Source organism: Sporothrix schenckii (genome assembly GCF_000961545.1).
Source record: "Sporothrix schenckii 1099-18 chromosome Unknown Cont41, whole genome shotgun sequence".
Lineage (NCBI taxonomy): Eukaryota > Fungi > Ascomycota > Sordariomycetes > Ophiostomatales > Ophiostomataceae > Sporothrix > Sporothrix schenckii.
In genome coordinates this window covers 746,223-767,548 of record NW_015971142.1, presented here as the reverse complement: position 1 = coordinate 767,548, position 21,326 = coordinate 746,223, and the positions used below count along the sequence as shown (strand labels likewise).

The following is a 21,326-nucleotide window of genomic DNA, read 5'->3' as shown; positions in this document are numbered from 1 at the left end:
ATGAGACAGGAAGTAAGGAAGAAGATAGGGAAGTAGAGAAAATAATCTCAGAAATGTAGGATATCGTCCACATACCACACCAAAACAACCACGATTACAACGGTACTAAAATAGTATTGGAATTGGAATAGGATTTAATACGATTTACTCGCCAAATCCTAACAGCGGTACAACTAGTCCCCACGGCGATGCTTTTTCGGCGGCGCATCGTTTCCAGCACTTGACACGCTGTCGCTGCGCCGGCGGCGGCGGCTGCCACCGGCTGGTGGCAAAGGCGACCGCGACGGCGACCGCGATGGAGACCGGGACCGCGAGCGAGAGAGGGACCGAGACGGTGACCGTGAGTATCCATTGCGGGCACGGCCACGGCCACGGCCACGGGGAGACGGTGAACGCGGCGCTGTGCGGCTGCGTGAGCGCGTCATCGAACGGCCGCGGTGCACGGGCCGCTCTTTGTCCTTGAATGCGGTTGGTTTTGTCGACGCCGACCAAGCCGCAGGAGGAGGCGATGGTGAGCGAGAATAGTAGGAGTAGGAGCGACTGCGTTGGCGCCGGGTGGTGGCAGGTTGCTTGCCGTTGCGACGAGGTGCAGGCGACACAGACCGAGACGCAGACCGAGACAAGGAACGCGATGGGGACCGGCGGCCCCGCGCGCTTTTGGCGGCTCGCGGCGGCGATCGGGACGCGGTGTATGATCGAGATCGGGAGCGGTAGGAGAGAGAGCGGGAGCGCGAACGAGAGCCGGAGGGCAAACGCGAGTCGTACGACCGCTGTCTCCGGCGAGGAGAGCGAGAACGAGAGCGGGAGCGGGACGGCGTCCGCGAATAGGACGACCCTGTATACGACGACGAGTAGCTCGAGTACGAGCCCGAGCGCGAGCGCGAACCAGAACGGTCGCTCGGGGCGGCCGCCACGGCTGGCAAGGTCGGCTTGGGCAGGTTGATCAGCCGCTCGCGCATTTCCTCGGTCAGCGCACCCATGCCGATGCTGGTAAAGTAGTTGATGGAGAAGCGCAGGCTGCGGGCGTTGTCGACGGGGAAGAGGCCTTCCAGGCTGGGCTTGAGGTCGACGTCGTCGCGGAACCGGGCTTGCAACTTTGGCAGGCCCATGGCCTCGGACATCTCCTGGAACAGAATCTTGATGAAGATACGGCTGGCGCTCGTCGTCTCGTCCTCGTTGAGGTGGATGCACGACAGCACGTACCAGCCAATGGCGTTGCTGGCGAGCATGTGGCCAAAGAAGCAGGCAATGTTGCGCAGGCGGTTCGTCTCGTAGCGGTGGATGGTCTCGTAGTACTTGGTAAAGGCCTCCTCGAACATGGTGGACCACCGGCGGTTGATCTTGGCCAGGCGCTCGCCAATCAGGCCAAAGAACTTGGTGTATGTCTTCTCCTGGGAACAGCACTCGACCACCATGGACGGCAGCTCGTTCTCGCGGCCCTCAGGCAGGTCGACGGCCAGCAGCTTGTGGACGGCCTCGTCGGCGTTCATGGAGCTCTGGATCGTCAGGTAGATGGTGCGGCGCAGGGACACGAGATCCGCATTGGTCCGGTCCTTGATGTCGATGGCATTTTGCGCGGCCTCCTCCTCGTCTTCGCTAGAGCTGTCGTCATCGGAGCCCGAGTCGGAGGCGGAGTCTGAGTCCGACCGGTCAGAGCCGTCTTCGCTGTCGCTCTCGTTGAGAATCTCGCGCCGCAGCTTGGCATACTCCTTCTCGTTGGCCTCCCAGTTCTCGTCGTACCGGAAGATGTTGAGCGTCGCCTCGTCGTCGAACTTGCCGTTGAGCTCGAGCAGGTGCTTCACCTGGTCCTCCTCCTCGATCAAGTCCAGGTCGTCGCGGATCGCCGGCTGGTCCTTGAACTGATCCTTGCGGTTCTGGAACAGTACCTCGATCGCGTACTGCGTCCGCTTGTCGATATCGGCCTCGTTCAGAATGTGGTGGAACCGGTCAAAGACGACGACCATGATCGTCGGGTTCATTGTCTCCATGTAGTTGCCGACCTCGCGGGTCAGGTTGACTGCAATCTCGACGCTGTCGTCGGTCGGGTGGTGCAGCAGCAGCATCAACATCTGCGCGGCAATCATCTCGTCGGCCACTTGCGTGTTGACCAAGTGGGCGATAAACGTCGTCGCGCTGCGACACACAGCCTTGTCGTTGCGGCGGAAGCCCTTGCGGAAGCGCAGCAGCAGCCGGCGCAGCAGCAGCTCGCCGACGGCAGGGAGCTTGCTGTTGACACAGGCGGCGATGCACGCATAGACGGGCGTAAACGGCAGAGACGCATACTGGGCCTTGATCAGGCTCTGGGCCAACAGGCCTCGGCCGCGGATCAAGTTTTCGCCAAACAGCTCGTTGATGATCTGGCGCATGTTGCCCGCGGTCGCCTTGTTGACCATGCCGTTGATGGACTTCTTCAGAGCCTCCCAAGCCATGCGCTGGTACTCCTTGGACGTCTTGTCCTGGACCTGGGCCTGGAGAGCACGCAGCCGCGCTGGCGGCACGTACACGCCACCCGACCGTGCCGTCAGGAGACGGTTGTATTCGGCCTTGGCCGCTGCCTGCTTTTCTGCATCGGTCGGTTGGGGTGGCGGTGTGCGTCGGCGCGAGGGGTGTGTATTGGTCGGCCGAGGAGAGCGTCGACGAGGAGGAGGAGAGGCCCGTCGCCGGGGAGGAGATGGCGACCGACGCGGGAGAGGCGACGGGGAGCGGTCGCGTGCAGCCGGCCCTGGCGACGGAGAGACACTGGCCGTTCGGTTTCCATCGCGGCTACGGTCGCGTAGCTCGGGTGACTGTGACTCGGCCATCGTGAGGATGTGAGGACGGTGAGAACGACACAAAGACCGACAAAAGTCTGCAAACTGCAAACAGAAATTGCTTTTTGGGGGGCCTGTTGGTCAAGGCAGTCGAAAACGATGCCGGTGCAGAATCAGTCGCGTCGCAGTTTCGTCGCCAGACACCCCTAAGCTCGCCTTTGTGAACGTCGAGGGCAGGCTTTGTGGCTCGAATGTGCAGTCTCAGGGAATAAAAAGAAAACAAAAATGGAAAAGGGCCTAATTCTCACGATGATCGCTTCGCGCACGCAAGGCAAGTGCAGACGTGAATGGAGCGAAAAATGGGTGGCTTGCAGCCTGTGGCGTCGCCTTTTTGCTTGGAGGCGAAAAAAATTGGGACGGGAAGGTGCGAGCGAAGAAACGACCAAATCAAAGTGGGTCCACAGGTGCCTGCTGCAGCAGGAGCTCTTTGCGTGCAGCAAACGCGCCTTGCCGTTTTGGAGTAGGTTGCGCCAGGGGGCATTGCACCTCTGCATGGGCTAAGAGAACAGAACACGATACTAACTTTCATCTGGCTCTCGATGCGCGTCGTCGATGCTCTCCCTCATGCACCCTGCTTTTACCACACGAGAAGACTGATCCATCGCCGCATTTCGCATACACTCCGAGCTCCGCTCTCTGCTCTTGTCGCTCCTTTGACTTTCCTCAACACCACCAGTTGTCATCTCTTTCCCCTGACGACTTTCGCCGCCGCTTTTCGCCGTTCCCCCCTGTCTTGCGACCAAAAGCACCGAGTCTCTTGACGATGGTGAGTGCATCCTGGGGTGTGCCTTTTCTGGCATTGCTATGTTACTAACTCTGCGTGTGCAGTTGGACAAACTTGCAGGTCTCGCCATGCTCGTGGCTGCTTCCGTCGTCTTCCTTTACTACACCATCTGGGCTCTGTTGATGGTGAGTCGGCCCACCGTTCTATAATTTTCGGATTTCAGACTTGCGCAGATGCTCTTGCGCGTATGTGCCGCCCCATGCTGACGTCTCCCCTCCCCGCGCCAGCCCTTTGTCGATGCCGACCACCCGCTCCAGAACTTCTTCCCGCCGCGCGTCTGGGCCATCCGCATCCCCGTCATCCTCATCCTGCTGGGCTCGGCCGTTGTCGGCACGTTCCTTAGCATCGTCATGATCCGCAGCAACCGCAAGAAGTCGTCCAAGGCGAAGGCGGCTGCCGCCAAGAAGAAGGCGTAAACGAGACGCCAAGGTGCCGAGAGAACTGGTGTGCGCATGTGCCCAAGAGGATGCATGCGCGCATGGGCTGGAGGATGAACCAGGCACGATGGCGCATGCTATGCACCCCACCGGCCATTGCGTGGCTGTCCTTGCCAATTACACATGAAAGTCGAGGTCTTGTTGGAAATAAAAAATTCGAAGAAAAGGCTCGATGGTGCTGCCGCGGCTGCTTACTATGACACCTGCCAAAGGCAACGAGGGAAACAAAACAAACGTACGGGTGACTGGACACATATTTACAACTGAATAAAAATAGACATTCCTTGATTTTGCTGCGTGCCATTGTCAATAACCATGGCTATGCCATCTTGTTTATTAGCTTTCACTCGATGCGCGGATGATGTTGAGATGAGCATGAAGTTAATGCATCTATGCTACCCAATGGAGACAAGAAATATAAAACAGCCCGAGAACAAAAGGTCCCAAACTCAAAGCAGGATGCAAGGGAACAAGATGCTGGATCAAAGAGAGAAACACCGTATTCAAACCCAAACAAAGTGCAAAGTGCAGTATATGATTGTTTTCTTCGTCGAATAAAACAGGTCCCATGATACACTGTGTAGTTCAACCACAGCCCATTAAAATTATACTCTCTGGTCCGCAAAGTCAAGGACCTCGCAGTCGTCCTCAAAGAACCCGTCCTCGTCGTCCGGGTCACCCGGCGACGGACGTCCGCCACCACGCCTCCGTCGCGTGGTTACGACTATCTGCTCGTCGCCACCCACTTGCTCGAGCACGCGCTCAATGGCCGACGCTGGCAATGCCCGTGTCTCTTCGTGGCTAATGTTGAACGACTCTTCCTCGGACATGGGCGGGAAGCCCGTGTCTACGAGGGTGGACACAATCGGCAGACCAAAGACCCAGCTGCTGTTGGCCTTGGTTGGAGCTTGTGGAACGCTGTGACCGTTACCATTACCGTTGCTGGTCTCAATCTCAAGAGTATCGACCAAAGCAGGCTCTGGGTCTTTGTTTTGCTCATTCTGTTTCGCCTTGGCAGCGGCCTTAGCTTGCTTCTTTGCAGACTTGGACTTGCCGGTGACCGACGGAGCCGCTGTGAGCAGGTCATCGTCCATTGGCGAGGCCGAGAGGGCAGGTGTTGGAGGGGAGATAGTTAAAGCAGAAAACTCAGCCGTCGGCGGTTCGTGGGAGGAAAGTGAAGAAGGGTAGATAAGCGCAGACTGTGACTGGGCATACAGAGCACCCTGCCGAAGCGGATCGTATTCGTACAGCGCAATGCGCCGATCCGTGTGGAAAGGCTGATATGGTGCGCTAGACTCGATTTCGGCGTGTGGGATCGACGACTCCACAGCGGTGGGCACCACGGATGGGTGCTGCGCATGGTTGGCAAGCACCATGGTGTTGGACCCGGCGTCATTCTGCTCTACAAAGTCCAAGAAGACTTCGGGGTCCAGATAGTGTTGGACCGCCGTCGACAACAGATCATCTGGCAGATTGGGTACCCGAAGGTCTTTGTTGAATCCAAGATGCAGGACCCGCTGGCCCGACGACTTCTTCCGCGTGCGACTGACAAAGTGGCGGACCAAGCCATCACCCAACACAAACAGAGAGTGGTGGCGCTTCCCGGCCACCCAGGCAACACACGAAGGCCCTGGAGCGAACGGTCCCGATGGAAGGGACACACGGTTTTCACCAGTATGTCGAAGCTGGCTGATGGCATTGCCCGTTTTCCCAAGGGAGTGGCTGATGCCAGCGGCAATGATCTTGCCGCCGTGACTGGCATGGTCTGCAATGATAGCGCCGGTTGACTGCGGGACGTTCGAGCTGCTCCGACGGGGGCGTGTCAGAAGGGGGCGGGCCGCATCGAAAGCTGTTGTCAGCGCATTTGATGCATAGGAGACAGCCGTCGAAGCGGTTCCCCCACCTGCTGTGTCAGTACCAGCGGAACCAGACCCAGCAGCTCCAGCGCCATACGGTGGCCGCGTCCCCCGCCTACGGGGCGGTGGCCAAGTGAACGCGCTCGAGGGCAGGTCCAAAAGATGCACGGTTCCCCGCTCTGTGACCATGGCAAGACGTTCACCGTTGGGCTTGGTCCACGCCACATCCACGATGCGAGCCACAGTCATCCGGGAGAACTGGGCAATCTGCCGAACCCGTGGTCCGGTCAAGGTGCCCGGCACACTAACTGCCTGGAGAGGCGAGGCCTTGGTATACTGGATGCGGAACAAATCCCATACAGTTTGAACATCACCCTTGGTGCTAGCGATAAAGAGCCAGAGACCAGTCGGCGAAAACGAAAGGAAACTGCAGCCAAGGGTCGGAGCAAACGTTGTGATGGGGTGGATCGTGCTTGAGCCGCCTAACGCCGTTATGTCGATAACAGAGACAAGGCCGGGCTCTTTCGAGACAACGGCCGGTGCCGCCCCGCCGTGCGTGGGCGGAAACTGGCCATCGAGTCGGCCTGCATAGGCTGATGACGGAGGTGACCGGGGCGCTTGAGGCGCCGAAGTTCCCGGGCTGCCTTTCCAGTAGTTATTAAAAGCTTGCCAGCCTTGCTGGCCAACCCATTTGGCGCCCGAGATCAGCTCCTGTGTGGCACCACGCATAATTTTGTTCATGACACTCTCGGTATGAGGGAGATCCACATCAGCGGTTGTGGGTGGAAGATGCGGCGGTGTCATCGAACTGTAGCCGGGCGCCCGCCCATGGACCGGAACAGGGACCACCGCCCGCAGTGCGATTTGCGACGATGGCGTTGCAGGACAATATGCAAGCCATTTGCCGCTAAGCGACAACACAGGCTGCTTAAGACCGGGCCGCGGCGAAGGGCTCGGTGTAGAAGCGGCGGCTCTGGAGCGTTCACCCTCGGTCGCTGCGTCTCCAGCATTGGGGTCTCCCTTAAGAGACTGCTGGAGTGTTGTCCACAGCTTGGCCACAAACATAAATGGAAGGTCGCTCTCGTCAGAAAAGGCAATCTGCCGGTACAGCCAACACTCGCCTGTTACAGCCGACGAAATGACAATGTTTCCGGCATCGGCCTTGATGTGGAATGCGCCCGACGGTGAAGGCGCCTGAAAGATGGGGCTCGTGACAGCGATCTGTAGTGGAATCTTGGGTGCCTCGAGTAGTGTGCAGATCCGCCGATTCAGCTTCAACGAGTACACTTCGACAGTTGTTTGGTAGTATTCGATCGGGAGGGCAGAGCCTGAAAACGTCCTACCAGTAGGGAACTCGCCATGGGCACCGACCAGTGGCGAGTGCTGCGGGCTTGCATCTTTGCTGTCAACAGTACCCGGCTTCCCGTCGGCCGTGCGGCCGTGTTTCAAGCGTTCATCCGTCGGTACGTCACTGGCCTCGACCTGTCCTGCATCTGGAGAGGCCGCAGGAGGCAGAACGGGACCATGCACAACCACTGCAACAAGGGGAAAAGCGTCCGCTAGAGCAGGACTCGATACGGTCCACGGAAGAATCTTGGCGTTGACAACACCTCCACGCAAGCCCGAAAGGCTGGCGAGGCGGTCCAATCCACGCTTTGAGACGGAGTGTACCTCCAAGCCACCCTCATAGCCAGCCGTTACGACAGTCTCGGCGCTTCCACCTAGATAGTGTGAGGTCGGGAGGGTGTCAAAGGCAAAGTGGTATCCTCGTTGCCCAGCCTTCAGGCCGTTCTGGCGAGACTGCAGGTCGATGTCAATGTCGGGGGCACCGTAGAAATGAGCCTGCGGTTGGTGAGGCAGAGGAGGGTTTGGAATGGCAGCAGCTGCGGCCGCGGCCACACCACGGGACTGGGCGTAGTGCGAATGGAGTGAGTCTCGGCGGTGGCCTGGTGATGTTCCCGAGTGGTGGGGGGCATGCTGTGGGGATGGTTGAGATACGGGCGGGTAATGGGCGGCGGGGTCCATGTGGTAGCTTAGCGGTCGGCGGCCGGTTATACCATGGAGTTCACCGGCCATCGGAGGCGAGACAGAGGCGCTGGTATGGTGGCTGCCATTGCTGGCAAGGCTGAGGTGGCTCGTGTGGCTCGTGTGACTTGTGCCATATGGCCGAGGCGAGGACCATCGGCTCGGAGGCGACTCACCCATCAAATTGATGAGATGTCCAGGCGAGCCGGCCAAGCCTGTCGAGACGCCGCCGCGCGACGGGGCCCAGTCACCCATTCCCGGGATCGTACGCGGCGAGGGCGCATATGAAGGGGCGCCAGAGAAAGGGACAGCGCCTAAAATGGGCGAGATGGACGGGTTGCCGTTCGAAGACGGGGTCGCCACGGGTTCGACGCTGGGCGACTGGTTTGCGGAGCTGGAAGTGTCCGACGCAGGGCCTGGGGCGTTTCCGTTACTGAAGTGTGCGTTAGCAATGGACGGGAAGCGAGGGAGGGGAAAGGACCAATGCGTGCCGAACGGTGGGATATGGGGGACATGACGTACGTAAACTTTCCAGACGCATGCTTGGTCACCGCCGCGACCACGCCGCCAGCCTCTTTTGCATCCTTCTTAGCCTTCTTTGCACCTGGCGGGAAGCATGTGTTAGTAGCAATCCGTACAGATACATATGTCTTGCCAAAAGCAGAAGAACAAACTCGACGCGGATAGCTCTTACTAGGCATTAAGCGTTAAAGCCCACCGCCTGGCCGACGGCGGAAGGGGTTCGGGGTTCCAAGGGTATGGTAGATCTAGGGCCGACGAAGTAACTGGCAGTTGAAAATCGACGTGACAATTATGAGACACCGAAGAGGTCCCGGGAGTCAGAGCGACAGTGAGGGGTTCCGAAAAAAGTCGTTGAAGGCACCGGTACAGTCAAGTACCAGCAGGCCGAGCTTCTGTTGTACGTTGGCGTGATGGTACGTGAAGCTTCACAGCGTTGTCAGACGGAAGCCGCTTTGTCGGCACGTTACGTTGACGGAGGCAGTGTCGTGATGGTCGGTCCGTGGAAGGCTGGTGGGCAGAGACGAGAGAGGTCGACGAGGGAAGCACAGAGAAACAGCTCGATGCGTCGGTGGTGGTCGGAAGAGTTCCAGGCGAGCGGGGGACAAGGATGGACAGCACAAGCAAGCAAGCACCACAGGCCGGGGTGAAGAGGGGTGACACGCCAGCCAGGGGAGCGCCGAGATGTGACTGGACGGGGAGACGGTGGAGATGCAGGACAGTAATATGGGGCACTCCAGAGAGGGTGTGTTTGGTCGTGCCGGGTGTGTTGCGCGTATTACTGGGACAAGGCAAATCGAAAGGGTAGAATGCAGTAGCTCCAGCGACGCGCAGCACAAGTGGATGCAGGGTGCCGTCTGGTTGGAGGGTGCGGCAACGACAGCGGGAGGGGCCAGAGGCGTAAAGAGTGTTGACGGGATGTGTGTCAGAAGTTAGAAAACAGAACGAAGGGTTGTTCGAATGGAAGCGGTAGAAATCGAAGTAACGATACAAAATACAGGCAAGAGTTGGAACAGGGACGATGCAGTTTGTCCAAGGAAGGAGCAAGTGAGTGAGGTGAACGGCAGTCGGTGTTGTTGCTGCCAAGTCGCGGTCTGGATTTGGCGATAAGGGGATAAAGGTGCTGATATAAGAAGGCGCGAAGCGTGTTCTGGGTAGGTTAAACCACAGGCTGGGAAGGGGCGACCGGTTTGATTATGGCCAACAATAGAGCGTCTTTGCGCACGCCGTAGCTTTATTCCCAAGAGCAGCTAGAGAGAGGGAGCTAGAGGGAAAGTGGGCGGCGGCACAGTGTTACGTCGATGAGTCTATCGAGCAAACATGGTGGGAAGGAACGGGTGGCAGAGTGGGGTTGGGTCAGGGTCTCAGCCTGCTAGCAGTACTGTTTAAATTAGGGAATGAACAGCGACATGTCCAGGCTGGCCTCGCCTAAGTCTGGCCAAAAGGAGGACAAGACGGAGAAACGAGGACAGAGATGAGAGAGGGGGCTGAGGGGGCTCACGTTTCGGTGGTTATCGTCAGTACAGGGCTGGCCAGCAATATGGCACGCTAGTTATAAGTACCGAAGTGACTTGTACCTGGCCATAGCCTTTCTGGTGTGGGAGTACATTTCTGGCGCACATGACGACAGGCAACGGACCTTGCCTTGCGCCTGCCCTACAGCAAACGACCGTCTCCGTCACCAGCCTCGTTACCGGTGACCTTCCAGGATGTGGCGGCTAAGTGAGGTGGTGGGGGAACCGAGTTAGGGGGTGGAGGGGAGACGGAGGATAGGAGGGCTTGGAGGGGTTCCAGCGGGCAAGAGCCACTAACTGCCTAACATTACCACCTGCAGGGGTGTGTGATTAGCGCTAGGGTGCATATTCGATTAGCGCTCCGCAGATAAGCAAAGAGCGTCTGGAGAAGTGAATATAGCGGGGCGCCAGGCAGACGGTCAGCTGCCTATGGGAGTCATTCCGTCATTGTCTCTCCGCCATCTTCTTCACTCTATCTTTTCTGCTTCATACCGATACCTAGGGGGCGTAAAATAGGACACCTGGTATGCCGAAAATGTTCACAGTTTCATCCCGGGTCGAACGAACAGAGCCAACTGGCAAATGAGCAAAATGCCGCACTCTTCTCCAAAACGGTCGCAAAACGGTGTTTTTGGTGGGTAAGAAAGAACGTGTCATGTGAGCGCCGATTGTCGCTGGTGTGAATCCCGAGAGAACAGAACGTCACAAACACGACATGACGATGGAAGAGTGGTTACCTCTCTCTTTGTTCACGCGGCCGAGCCACGTTCTGATATTCATGTTTTAAGGACGGGGTAGCCTTTGGCCGTGTCCTTAGACCGTATCGGTCAGATGACGATCCAAACGAGCCGAAAGGCGCCAGTAAAGGGGAAATCAGAGGGAGAAAGGGGCGAAGGACGGTGAAGCGACTGGAAGACATAGTCTGTTGTAGACTGAGGCACTTGGACGCTCGAGGAACTCTGCCCACTTCACACCCCAACACGTGGCGAATGCGTGACGCGGGAAAATAGCCCGCAACGCGACGATGACGGGAAGAATGACGTCTTGTTTAGTCGTCCGTGGAACAAAGACCGCGTCGTTTGGAGAAGATTGCCGATGTTCGCCGACGGTTACATGAAGTACTTTTGGGCATGCAATCTTGCTGGCTCGAGTGAAGCATCGTGAGACGTAAAGTGCGGCATACAAATTCAAATCATGCCTATGAAACCAAATGAAATAAAAGTAAAATGGCATCTAAAGTACAACGGCCCCTGACTCGGCCGGGAATGGTCCTGCAAACGCTGGAAAGGTCACAAGTCAAAATCAAAAAATAGCAACGAGATACATGACCGAAACCGCAACACCGCTTCTCCCTAGTGAGGACCGAGAATAAATAAAACAAAGAGATAAGTAACAGATTCCTTTTGACCGCAATCTGGACGCTTGATCACATCTTGACACCGCGGGCGCTCACCTCGCCCTTCTCGCCAATGTTGAGCAGCACGCGGCAGTCTGGACAATACCACTTGGTCGTCCGCGCCGGCACGGCCGTCAAGCCGACACACTCCAGGTGGAACCATTCCTGCTTGCAATTCTAGATAGTTAGCGGTGTGTGGGGGAACGACACCATAAAAAGGGGCACGGGAGCAAAGGTTTCCCGGGGGGACCAGGACGTACATCAACATTATCGCACTGGATCATCGTGCCGAAGCTGACCCGGTTGCAAACGCAGTAGCGCGGCTCGTTGGCATCAATGACGTTGCCGTCATCGTCGACCTCGACCTCGTCGCCGTCCGTCGACTTGCCGCGGCTGTCCCGCCGTTGCTGGTGCGCGTTCGATCCTCGCTTCTTCCGGGGCGCTGCCTTCCGCTGGCCCACGGCGGCGCTACCGCCTGAGCTGGTCCGGCTGACCACGCCCGGTGCGGGTCGTTTGACGCGCTTGCCGCCGCTTGTACCCCCCGTCTGGCGGAAACCGTCGGGGGCAGGCGTGTTGTGTGCCGTGCTGGCGCGTCGTGGGCGCTCGGCAGCCAAGGATGGGCCAGGACCGTCAGCATTCGCACCAACATTCGGCGGCGCCGCCGACACGCCACGCGACGCACGACGCGTCATAGTCGTCGACGGCCCTGCCGTCGTCAGCATCGCACTGGCTGCTGGACTCTCGGTTGTCGGCAGCACTGTGCCCATGATGCCCAAGGCGTTCGTGGGGTTCACGGCGTTGGGTGTCAAGGCCCGTGACGACGACCGGGATGCCCGTGGCGGCACAACCAGGTCTTCGGACGCTTCCTCACCGGCGACCGTACCATTGTGCTGTTGATGCAATGGAAGATCCTTCCGCATCGGCTCCCGCGTGCGCAGTTCTCGAACAGGAGGGTGGATGGGAGTCGTCGACTTGTGCATAGGTGGGTGGATAGGCGTCTCGGCCGGCGGTTTGAGAGGCACCGTCGTCGTCGTCGTAGTGCCATAGCCCGCCACCGACTGGCTCGATGCTCCACTCGAGAGGGGTGATGACATGGTTGTGGACTGTCTCGACTGCGGTGCATTTGCGCTCGCATCTTGCGATGTTGCAGCACCGCCACCGTTTCCCTGGCCCAAAACAGGTGCATGCACGGGCGTCATGGAAAGACGACCGCGTTGGGGAGCCGGCGTGGCCAGGTTATTGTTGCTGGCATCGTGCGGCGGCGCCGAGCCCGCAGTGTGCTGAGGAATCGGCACTGGCGTCTCCGTTTTGATCCGCTTCTGTAGCTGACGTTGGGACGCGGGTAGCGGTGTCGCTGTTTCGCTTGCCCCAGCATCGACACCCTCCACTGTGTCTGCGACATCCACTGGCCCTTCCCGCTTGCGCTTCCGCGTGGTTGCACTCGTGACTGCTGGTGTGGTGGCTCTTGCAGAGAGGCTGCCTGATCCAGTTGCCGCTGCATCCGGTGTCGCACCAGGATACGGCGAAAAGATGGCACGCGCTGCTTCCATCATCCTCCGGGTAGACTCCTCCGCCTCTCGCGCAGCGAGCTGGCCCAGGTCGCTCTTCGACTTCTTGGTGTCGTTCAACTTTATGCCCTGGCCCTCCACTTGGTTGTCTTCGCCGGCGAGAGCAGCGTCGGCAGTCGAGGCACTCAGTTCCTGCGGCGTTTCTGGGATGACACCTTCAAACACGCGGCCTTCCGCTTCGGCCCGCTTGCGTGCCTGGTTGAAGGCATCCAGGTTGCGGCCGAGCGCCTTGAGCTCCCTGGCAATCATGGTCTCACTCGGTGACCATTGTGCGTTCTTCTTCATGCGCTTTCTGAGCTTTGCCAGCTCATAGGCCGTCAGCTGCAGCCAGGGCGCATCTGCGCTTCCGATCACGGCATTTTCGGGCGGCGGTTTCAGCCGAGCCAGTGCCGAGCTCGTTGAAATATACGGCTGACCAGGCACCCGCGACTCGCGCGGCACACGCACTTTGGGAATCTTGGGTGGGTAGAAGGACGACGAGGACCCGCCGTGGCCCACGCCAACACCCCCAGCGCCTGCCCCCTTAAGGCCCTTGAGCCGAGATTGGGCGGCGGGTGTCGACTTCCGCCGCATCGTCGTAGGCGGCGGCGACTCGTCGTCGGATGATGGTGAGCTGATGTCACTCTCACCGCTGTATGATTCGTAATCCAAGTCGTAGGGCGCCAGTACCTCGCCGGGCACCGTGATGCGGGGCACACGTTGCCGCCGCATCCGCTGCTGGCCGTTGCTCTTCTTGGGCTTCGACTGCTGGTTCTGAAGCTGCCGCTGCTCCTGTTCGCGCTGCTGCTGCTGCTGCTGCTGCTGCTGTTTCTGTTGCAGCTGTGCCTGCTGCTGCTGCTCGGCCTCGGGGTAATTCTCCAGCATCGTACGCAGCTTGGCCAGTATGGTTTTGGCACGAAAGTAGTGTCGGTTGACGTTCTCGGCCATCCGCAGAGCTTCTGCGTGAGCATAGACGCGTGCGCTAATGCCCTGGTTGAGGTTGTCGGAGATTTCGGCCCGCAGTTTCGTAGCGGAGGGACGGTTGCCAGCAGGTGTGTTGGGCAGCTGGCCCCAGACGTCCGTCAGCTTGTGCACATTAGTCGACGCATCGATGTAGGCGTCGTCAAGCTTGCCAATAAGCGTCAGAGACCGTGTCATGTCGGATGGTAGGTATTCGGTAAAGTCGAGGAAGTCGGTTACGGTTGCCTGGGCGTCCGGGTCTGTCCGCAAGCTGAAGGAGTTCAGTCTATTCCTGCTCATATTCGGACTTGTCATGGGCGGGAACGGCTCCGGGGCAGATGCTTCGTGGCTCTGTGCTGCCTCTTCACTGTCTTCGTGGGCCACCGTCCCCGCAGGACCTGCTGGAGTTGTCGTTGCCGCTGGTGTCACAGGCGGCGGTGACACGCGCGAGGATCTCAGTGGCCGCGGGGTCATTTTGTGCTTGGGCGAAACCCCGCCATCGCCGTCGGCAAGCCCAGCTTCGATTGCAACGCTCATGATGCTCGTTTCGGCGTGTTCTAGGCGTCACCCAGACGTCGGCAAAAAAGTCGGTCTTTTGGTTCTCGAGGGGTGTCGTAGTGCGCCTGGTCACGCCTGTCGTTCGGGATCCCGTGTGAGCGTCCGCTTGGAAGTGCAACTCCGCGCTACTGCGCGCTGCCGCGGGACATCTCAAAATAGACAAAGGTAGGCAGCGGTCTGTTGGAAAGAGAAGCTCAGGGGTCTGTGCCGCACACGACGGCCGGGAGGTAGAGGAGAGAATATTGAGCGGCGGAGTGTCGTGGATTTGTAAGTCAGTCTACCGTTACGCGTTGCTGCAAGGAGGGTAGGTCGTCACAGATAGCGAGAGTGCGCAGTGTCGAGAAATGCGACGTGATGTTATGTGATGGTATGAGTGAGCGAGATGGGCAAAAGTGAGGTTCCACAGACGGCACGCAGGTAAACTCGTCAGGGCGCGTTTTAGCGTTGTTGAGCAATGTTTGGCGACTGGGCGAACTTGCGCCAGAAATACGCTAGACCTTATTTAGTATAGACTCAGCCTGGCTGTTTCTTCTGCAACGGAAATTATGTAAGCTTGAAAATAACTATAAACAGTAATGTATTAAAGCGATTTCATCGAGATAATACAGGTTGATGCTATCACCAGTCCGCCTAACGTGCCGTCGAGTCATACTAAATGTTACATGAAGTACAAATCATAAAATCTAAAAGAAAGCCAAAGCCAAGTCATACATCACGGGATACAGATCCTTCAAGTTAATGCCAAATTGCAAGTCCGCCTGCTTAAGAAGAGCAAAATCATGAAAACGAAGAGCAAAAAGAAGAATAAACAATCGAAAAAAAAAAAAATCCAAAAAGAGTCATAAACACATAAAAAAAACAATGGGCCGAAAAGCAAAACCATAGAAAAAGAGGAAAATGCAACAATCCCACCAAAAAAAAAAAAGAAAACACGAGGAGAACAAGTGGAAACAAAATGCCGACACGGCCAGTTCACCGCAAGACCCTTTCTACTTCATCGGTCCGGCCTCGTCCATTAGGTGTGGAGTCCGGACACAAAACTATTCCACAAACAAAATAGCTCCCGGCCGTACAGGAAATAAATGGAAATGGATTGAGGCCGACCGGCCGACAAGGCAGCCGTGCCCAGAGATCAATTTCGGGGTCGTTGGGAAGGTTCCACTTTAGTATTTTCTCCTATCGTGGAGAGAAGCCTGGTTACAGACTTTCGGCAAAACGTCTGATCGAAACCCACGGCTGTGTCGATCTGCCGCAGCTGTTGGCGTTCCTGTCTGTGCGAGTCATTGTAGTGGCTACGCCTCATGCTCAGTCCGTCGAACCATTTTGGCACCCCAAACAGTCTCGGACTCGTCTACTTCGTAGTAGGAGTCATCGCCGACAGTAGTCACTGAAGCATAGGCCGTCAGGGACTTGCATTTCCTAGAGTGCCATGCTTTGGTCAGTACACAATATTCCAATGGGACGGGAATGTGAGATGAAAGAAAACAAAAAAAAAAAGGATCGAAAATAGGGAATTACGGACAGGTAGCCTTGAATGACGACAGCACCCCAGACTTCAATGTTGTCGTAGACTTCAAAGTGACCATTGACGGTCAGTTTGCCAAAGATCTTGACCTTTCCTCTATTTGTGTGAGTTTGTTAGTATGTTTTTGAATGCCATCAACATTGTTCTTTGTCGGCAAATAAGAAAGGGAGTGGACGGTACACATACCCGCAAAAGACATATCCTGCAATGTCCATGTTTCCAAAACACTTGATCTTGTCCCTATTGCGAGTCAGTCAGGAACAGATGAACCTTTAAACAACAAAACAAAAAAAAATATTGCTTCATGAGCAAAGTGGTCGACTTACTGGCAAGTCACATTGCCACTGACGTCAATGTTGCCGTAGGCCTCGATCTTATCTCGAACGGAAAAGTCGCCCAGAAAGCTCACGGAACCGCCGCTCTTGACCGAGCCGTCCACCTCCATGGGTCCGTTCAGGTGGATGCTTGTGTTGGACTTGATGCTTCTCTTCTTCTTGATGACGCCGGCATTGGCCGCGCTAGTGTCAATGGCGTGGTCTTGCATATTGTAGTCAACATCGCCGTTGCTGAATGTGAGCATCATCTCGTCGTATTCAGCCTGGGAGATGGTTGGCGCGGCGTGGCCCGGAGGAGAGGGGGATGAATCACCGGGATGAGCTTGGGAAGGGGCTGGCAGAATAAAACGCTTAGTTTTGCTTTTGGGCATGTTACGGTGGTAGGGTAATATAATATTCAGGTGTCGTGGTGTTCCGAATGTGGAATGATAAATAATAATGAAGGAAGTGGCTGGCAGTAGGGGAGCGTTGGGAGTATTTATGTTCAGATGTGGGGGAGCAAAAATGAGAGAGCTTAAAAAAGAATGAGAGAAATAATGGCCGAAATTGAAAGAGTGAGGCAGAAAGTGTGCGAAAATATGCCCAAAAGGTGTGAAGTGACAGTGGTGGTGTTGGAAAAGATCCTTGTCACGAGGTCACGTCGTGCCTGGTCGTGTAAGTCGAAGTGGTGCCAAATCAGGCAGACGTTGGATGGGGCTATTTAGGCGGTCCGCAGCAAAGGTCCGCACCAACGCACCAGGATATCAATCAGAATTTCTGAAAGCGACAACACGAAAATATATGCGGAAGAGTCAGGGTTTGAGTTGCTCTTAACAAAAAAGGTAAATAAATATTTAATTGATGGAAGGGGCACGTAACGGCAAATTGTGTTGGTGTGGGCTCCCCTAATATTGTACCCAAAATGTGAGGCTATTGGAGGCTGCAAAAGCAACAATAAAAGGAATCGTACACTGTTGGATAGAAGGCAGTGGTTTCAGTATTAATAAAAACTGGAAGTCGGGAATAAATATGGAATGTGTATTGCATTTGTTGATGAGAGCTGCGATGAGAGGGAGAGATGCAGCACAGAAGCTAGGGACAGGGAAGGCATCGTGGCTTATATGGAGACCGGAACTAGACTAAGCTTCATGGGTGTAGGGGATGTGGACAAAGTGTGAGAGTAGCGAAAAATGGGCACATTAAAAAGCGTGACTTAGGATGCAAAAGTATAGCCTTTGTGGTTCTCACGCACGGCGGCTGGAAGCGATGCCAAGGTGCAATCAGTAGCTGGGGCAGAGCAATGCAAGAAGAGCTTGGCGAGTAGTCAAAGGAAACGAAAGGACAGTCGGCCTCACCATATCACTGGTGACTCAGCTAGTTCCCTTTCTACTTCTTCCATTGTCTTAATTTCCGAATAAAAATAAAACAGAGAGAGAGTTCATAACTTTCGTCAGAGTCGCCTATGACCTGACGAATGTCGATATCAAGGACGTGGTGGGTGGTACCGTTGGCCGTACCGGGCTTTACTGCCTCGTCCTGGGTTATGATGGCCGTATTCGGTCTATTTTCGGATTGATGCGTCATGGGATACTTCACGCATATTTGAAAGGCCTCATCAAGTCGCCACCACCAAGACTTGAAATACTCGAAGACGAACTGCGTGTGAGTCTCTTTCTTGGGCGCATTTGTGTCTTTCCCAAGGCGGTGCACATCCCGACCGGTGTGTGGAGAGAACCAAAATGATTGCATTCGGGCCGGGACGTGTATGGGGCGGAAATAGAGAACGGACGGGTAGATTTGAGAGGCGGTGAAAAGTATAAGAAAATTATGCTCCAAGAAGATAGCAACGATTTCAAAAAACAAGACCAAAATATGGAGACACCAACACCAGAAGGAGGGGGACATGATGGGGTGATTCGAAGAGTGAGAACAGTGAGTAGCAGGTCGGCGTTGTAGCCTGGCCTTTAATTTGGGGCAGTGAGGGAACGGAGAGCATCAATCTGAAAAGAAATGGCAAGGAGATGCCCATCGGTGCGGATACGGGGCACGTCGTACCCACATCGATGTCGCTCCTTTGGATTTGAACTGATCCCGCACCTGTCCTTTTTCTTTCTTTTTCTCATATTCTTTTGTCCGTCTTCAACATCGGGTCTGCCTCTTCAGCCTTGGAACACAGCCCATACCAAGGCAAAGTCGAGCACATTGTGTCAGAGACTTGAGCTCGAGATAGGCACCAGCATTACCAGTGGCTGCGAGGAGGCCGTTAGAAGCCCAGAAGCAAAAAGAGGCAGACAAGATGACAAAACGACAAAAAGACCAGTCGTAGTGACAGCAAACAAGGCATGCGGTGTCTGGAAAGACGAGCATCATTGTAAGGTGTGGACACCCCTGCATGATGACAGGCTTTCTTTGGAGCTCTGAGCCATCTCCGTGGGTTAGATGATGTGTTGGGAACGCCGTTTTGGTGTCACCTCGCCTTGAACTCCGAATGGGTTCGACGAAGTAATTGAATGGCGATGGCTCAAACGGAAAGACCTGGCTAGGCATTCAATATCAATAATTGCGGACCAATCAAGTGTTAGAGAAAGGGCGGGGCCGCTTGGTCGACCAATCCGAAGCCGCTTTGCGCGCCCTGAACATTCATGACAAGAGGAAAGAGCCAAGTGTGGAAGGAAAGAGCGATTGGCAGCAAATTCGACTCAGAAAATAAAAGAGGACAAAAGGGCCAGTTTCAGGCCTCCATTTTGCTGTACCCCTCTTCTCCTATTGGTTTTCTGTTGCCCGCGCCTCCCGCTTTGCAAGCATATGTTTGCGATTCTGTGCTGTCTTGTACTTTGCGGCCAAAGCTGTCCGCGTGGGTCGACTTCTCGTTTTGTCACATCCCACCATTAGGCAAGCCTCTGAGGCAGACCAGGCAGACGGGCCGGAAGGCACTCCACTTTTATCGGCATTCTTGGCATGTTGCAGTTGCGCCCACCCGGTCGCTCTTGCAGCACAAACTGTGCCCTTTCATTTATTACCTTTTATTGATATTATTTGACACATGATTCTCGGTCACGCCTTAGGTGGCGGAGCTCGAAATCTTTGATTTGCCTCGTAGACGCCACGGCGAACTGCCCAACACGAACAACCATTCGAAGCTCGGAAAAGGGCGTTGATACCAAAATAATATTATGAATAAGAATAAAACGTTGACCAAGACCACTCGGGGCGCAGCACCATCCTATCTCGTGTTCGACGTGGGATGACTTGCCCACGTTGCACTGTACAGTTGCTCTTTTTACTAGACTCGGGCATGGTCCTTCGGTATTGTTAATGTCCCGGCTCCATGGGCCGGTCTTGCTTCGTCGGTTGGTCCTGCCGGTCGCCTTTTGCCATTCCGGGTATTTTATTTTGTAATCTATAAAGGCGACGTAGGATGGACTCGAAACAGAATCCAGAGCCGGGAATACACAGCGGCCGTCTACCGTGGTACCTTGGAAGTCCTGCAAACATCTCCAATGGAATGGACAGTCTTGGAGTAAATAATGTAAATTGTGGAGGCCGCCGGACAAAAGTCTAAGCTACGGCAGAGGGCTGAATAATGAAAAGGTCCAGATCAAAATATGTGAACGACATCAAGCCCGGGCAAGGAGTCGCTTCGAACACAACACACCTTTGATACTTGGCAAAAAGGTGTTCCGAGGGCGACAAAAAGAAATATAGTGTCGGCCTCTCCTGGATGTGCAATCCACAAGTATCCCTTTTACTGGTCAGGATTAGTTCTCTCAATCCGTCAGCCGCAACAGATTGGGAAAAGCATGGGGCGTCCCAATGAGAATTAGCCAAAGAGAAGAAAAAGTACTGAAAGAAGAAGAGATGAGCGCGGCTAGCCGCCCAAGCGGCTGAGAAAAGAACGCCGAGGCTGAAGAGAACATGTTTCGGAGAAAAAGCACAAAAAACAAAAGACTGGGGTTAGAAGGAACGTTCAGGTTGAATGCAAGTGATGGAGACGGCTCTGCCCAGCATCGTTAGTGCCGACATCCATCGCAGCCCTACGAAGCGGTTGCGGGCAAATCAGCGCACGGAAACGTCCTCCCTTCCGGGGTGGCACGGCGCATTTCTCTCTTTCGTCATCTCGTAGGGCAAACATGCATGTTGACAATTGGCGGGGTTTTGTCTATTGTGAAATATTATTGGTACGCGTACGCTGACCGTTACCGACAGTCAAACGCCACATGTGCGGCCGTGACAATCCTTTCAATGAAAGGGGTGTGTCGGCAGGGCAGGCTCAAAAAAGACGAGATGAGGTAGGGTGGCTGCAGACGCTAACAAACCGACAAAATACGACGACCACACCGACAACGTTTGAGGGTGTGGTGATTTTGATGCAGGCAGCAGGCAGACGAGTAATCGTTTCGGCCTGTGCCTGGAAGCCGCAGAACGGCTGCTCCCACCGGCCGTCTCGGACGCTTAATAAATGAGTACTGTCTGGGCTCAAGATAACCTGGTTCGACATTAGACGCGGCAGCGTAGCTTGTCTTACACCGGGAACGATGCAAGTTGGTTCGGGAAGAAGGCTCCGTGCCAGGATCGATGAAACAAAAACAAGGCCGGCGCGAGGTGGCTCTCAAAACCTTGGGCGCCTGTTAAATGTGTTTGTGGAAGTCAAAGGGGTAAACTGAGATTGAAATGTCACCGAAAATAACAGGCTGCGTTGGGGAGGAGGCTGCGACGCAGTGTTTTTGGCCTAGCAGTCTGGAAATGGAATTTGTAGCGGGTAAAGGTTCACCAGCAAATGCGGTGTGTATGCATGCAAACCGTTAGGTTCCAATAAAAATACAGAATTGTAAAGCAATATTGTGGTAGCCTAAAAACCACAGCTGAAGCAGCTGAAAGTAGGTAGACCTGGACCATGAAACTGAAAATGTCATAAAACGAAGAAGCAGTTGGAAATAAACCGGCTGTCGAAAGACACTGCCACCCCCAGGCATCCAAAAAGCAGCAATTGTAAACGTGATGGGACGGATATAATTTATAAATCCAAATTGAGACTGACAAAACATCCGAAATAAGCCTGCACAGCACTCCAAATCCCGTGC

At 55.5% G+C, this 21,326-nt stretch overlaps 7 protein-coding genes across 7 annotated transcripts; 1 reads left to right on the top strand and 6 right to left on the bottom strand.

Moving 5' to 3' along the window:
* Positions 1-173: 173 nt before the first annotated feature.
* SPSK_07040 (pre-mRNA-splicing factor CWC22) lies at positions 174-2,801 on the bottom strand (the record flags this gene model as incomplete). Its single annotated transcript, XM_016733710.1, has 1 exon — positions 174-2,801. One exon carries the CDS (start codon positions 2,799-2,801, stop codon positions 174-176), a length of 2,628 nt encoding a protein of 875 aa, XP_016590550.1.
* A 396-nt stretch (positions 2,802-3,197) lies between these two features.
* Positions 3,198-3,610, bottom strand: SPSK_08105 (uncharacterized protein; the record flags this gene model as incomplete). The annotated part of the gene is made up of 2 exons (XM_016734749.1): positions 3,198-3,298; positions 3,334-3,610. 2 exons carry the CDS (start codon positions 3,608-3,610, stop codon positions 3,198-3,200), a joined length of 378 nt encoding a protein of 125 aa, XP_016590549.1.
* A 52-nt stretch (positions 3,611-3,662) lies between these two features.
* Positions 3,663-4,010, top strand: SPSK_08145 (dolichyl-phosphate mannosyltransferase polypeptide 2, regulatory subunit; the record flags this gene model as incomplete). The annotated part of the gene is made up of 2 exons (XM_016734786.1): positions 3,663-3,719; positions 3,822-4,010. 2 exons carry the CDS (start codon positions 3,663-3,665, stop codon positions 4,008-4,010), a joined length of 246 nt encoding a protein of 81 aa, XP_016590548.1.
* A 626-nt stretch (positions 4,011-4,636) lies between these two features.
* Positions 4,637-10,040, bottom strand: SPSK_06863 (uncharacterized protein; the record flags this gene model as incomplete). Its single annotated transcript, XM_016733537.1, has 4 exons — positions 4,637-8,345; positions 8,435-8,516; positions 8,812-9,581; positions 9,994-10,040. 4 exons carry the CDS (start codon positions 10,038-10,040, stop codon positions 4,637-4,639), a joined length of 4,608 nt encoding a protein of 1,535 aa, XP_016590547.1.
* A 1,331-nt stretch (positions 10,041-11,371) lies between these two features.
* Positions 11,372-14,385, bottom strand: SPSK_06980 (cell division cycle protein 37; the record flags this gene model as incomplete). Its single annotated transcript, XM_016733650.1, has 2 exons — positions 11,372-11,518; positions 11,602-14,385. The coding sequence occupies 2 exons, from the start codon at positions 14,383-14,385 to the stop codon at positions 11,372-11,374; spliced, it is 2,931 nt and encodes a 976-aa protein (XP_016590546.1).
* A 1,313-nt stretch (positions 14,386-15,698) lies between these two features.
* SPSK_07804 (uncharacterized protein) lies at positions 15,699-16,637 on the bottom strand (the record flags this gene model as incomplete). The annotated part of the gene is made up of 4 exons (XM_016734459.1): positions 15,699-15,825; positions 15,929-16,027; positions 16,118-16,171; positions 16,258-16,637. The coding sequence occupies 4 exons, from the start codon at positions 16,635-16,637 to the stop codon at positions 15,699-15,701; spliced, it is 660 nt and encodes a 219-aa protein (XP_016590545.1).
* Positions 16,638-17,631: 994 nt separating this feature from the next.
* On the bottom strand, positions 17,632-18,150 carry SPSK_08049 (uncharacterized protein; the record flags this gene model as incomplete). The annotated part of the gene is made up of 1 exon (XM_016734699.1): positions 17,632-18,150. One exon carries the CDS (start codon positions 18,148-18,150, stop codon positions 17,632-17,634), a length of 519 nt encoding a protein of 172 aa, XP_016590544.1.
* Positions 18,151-21,326: the final 3,176 nt, after the last annotated feature.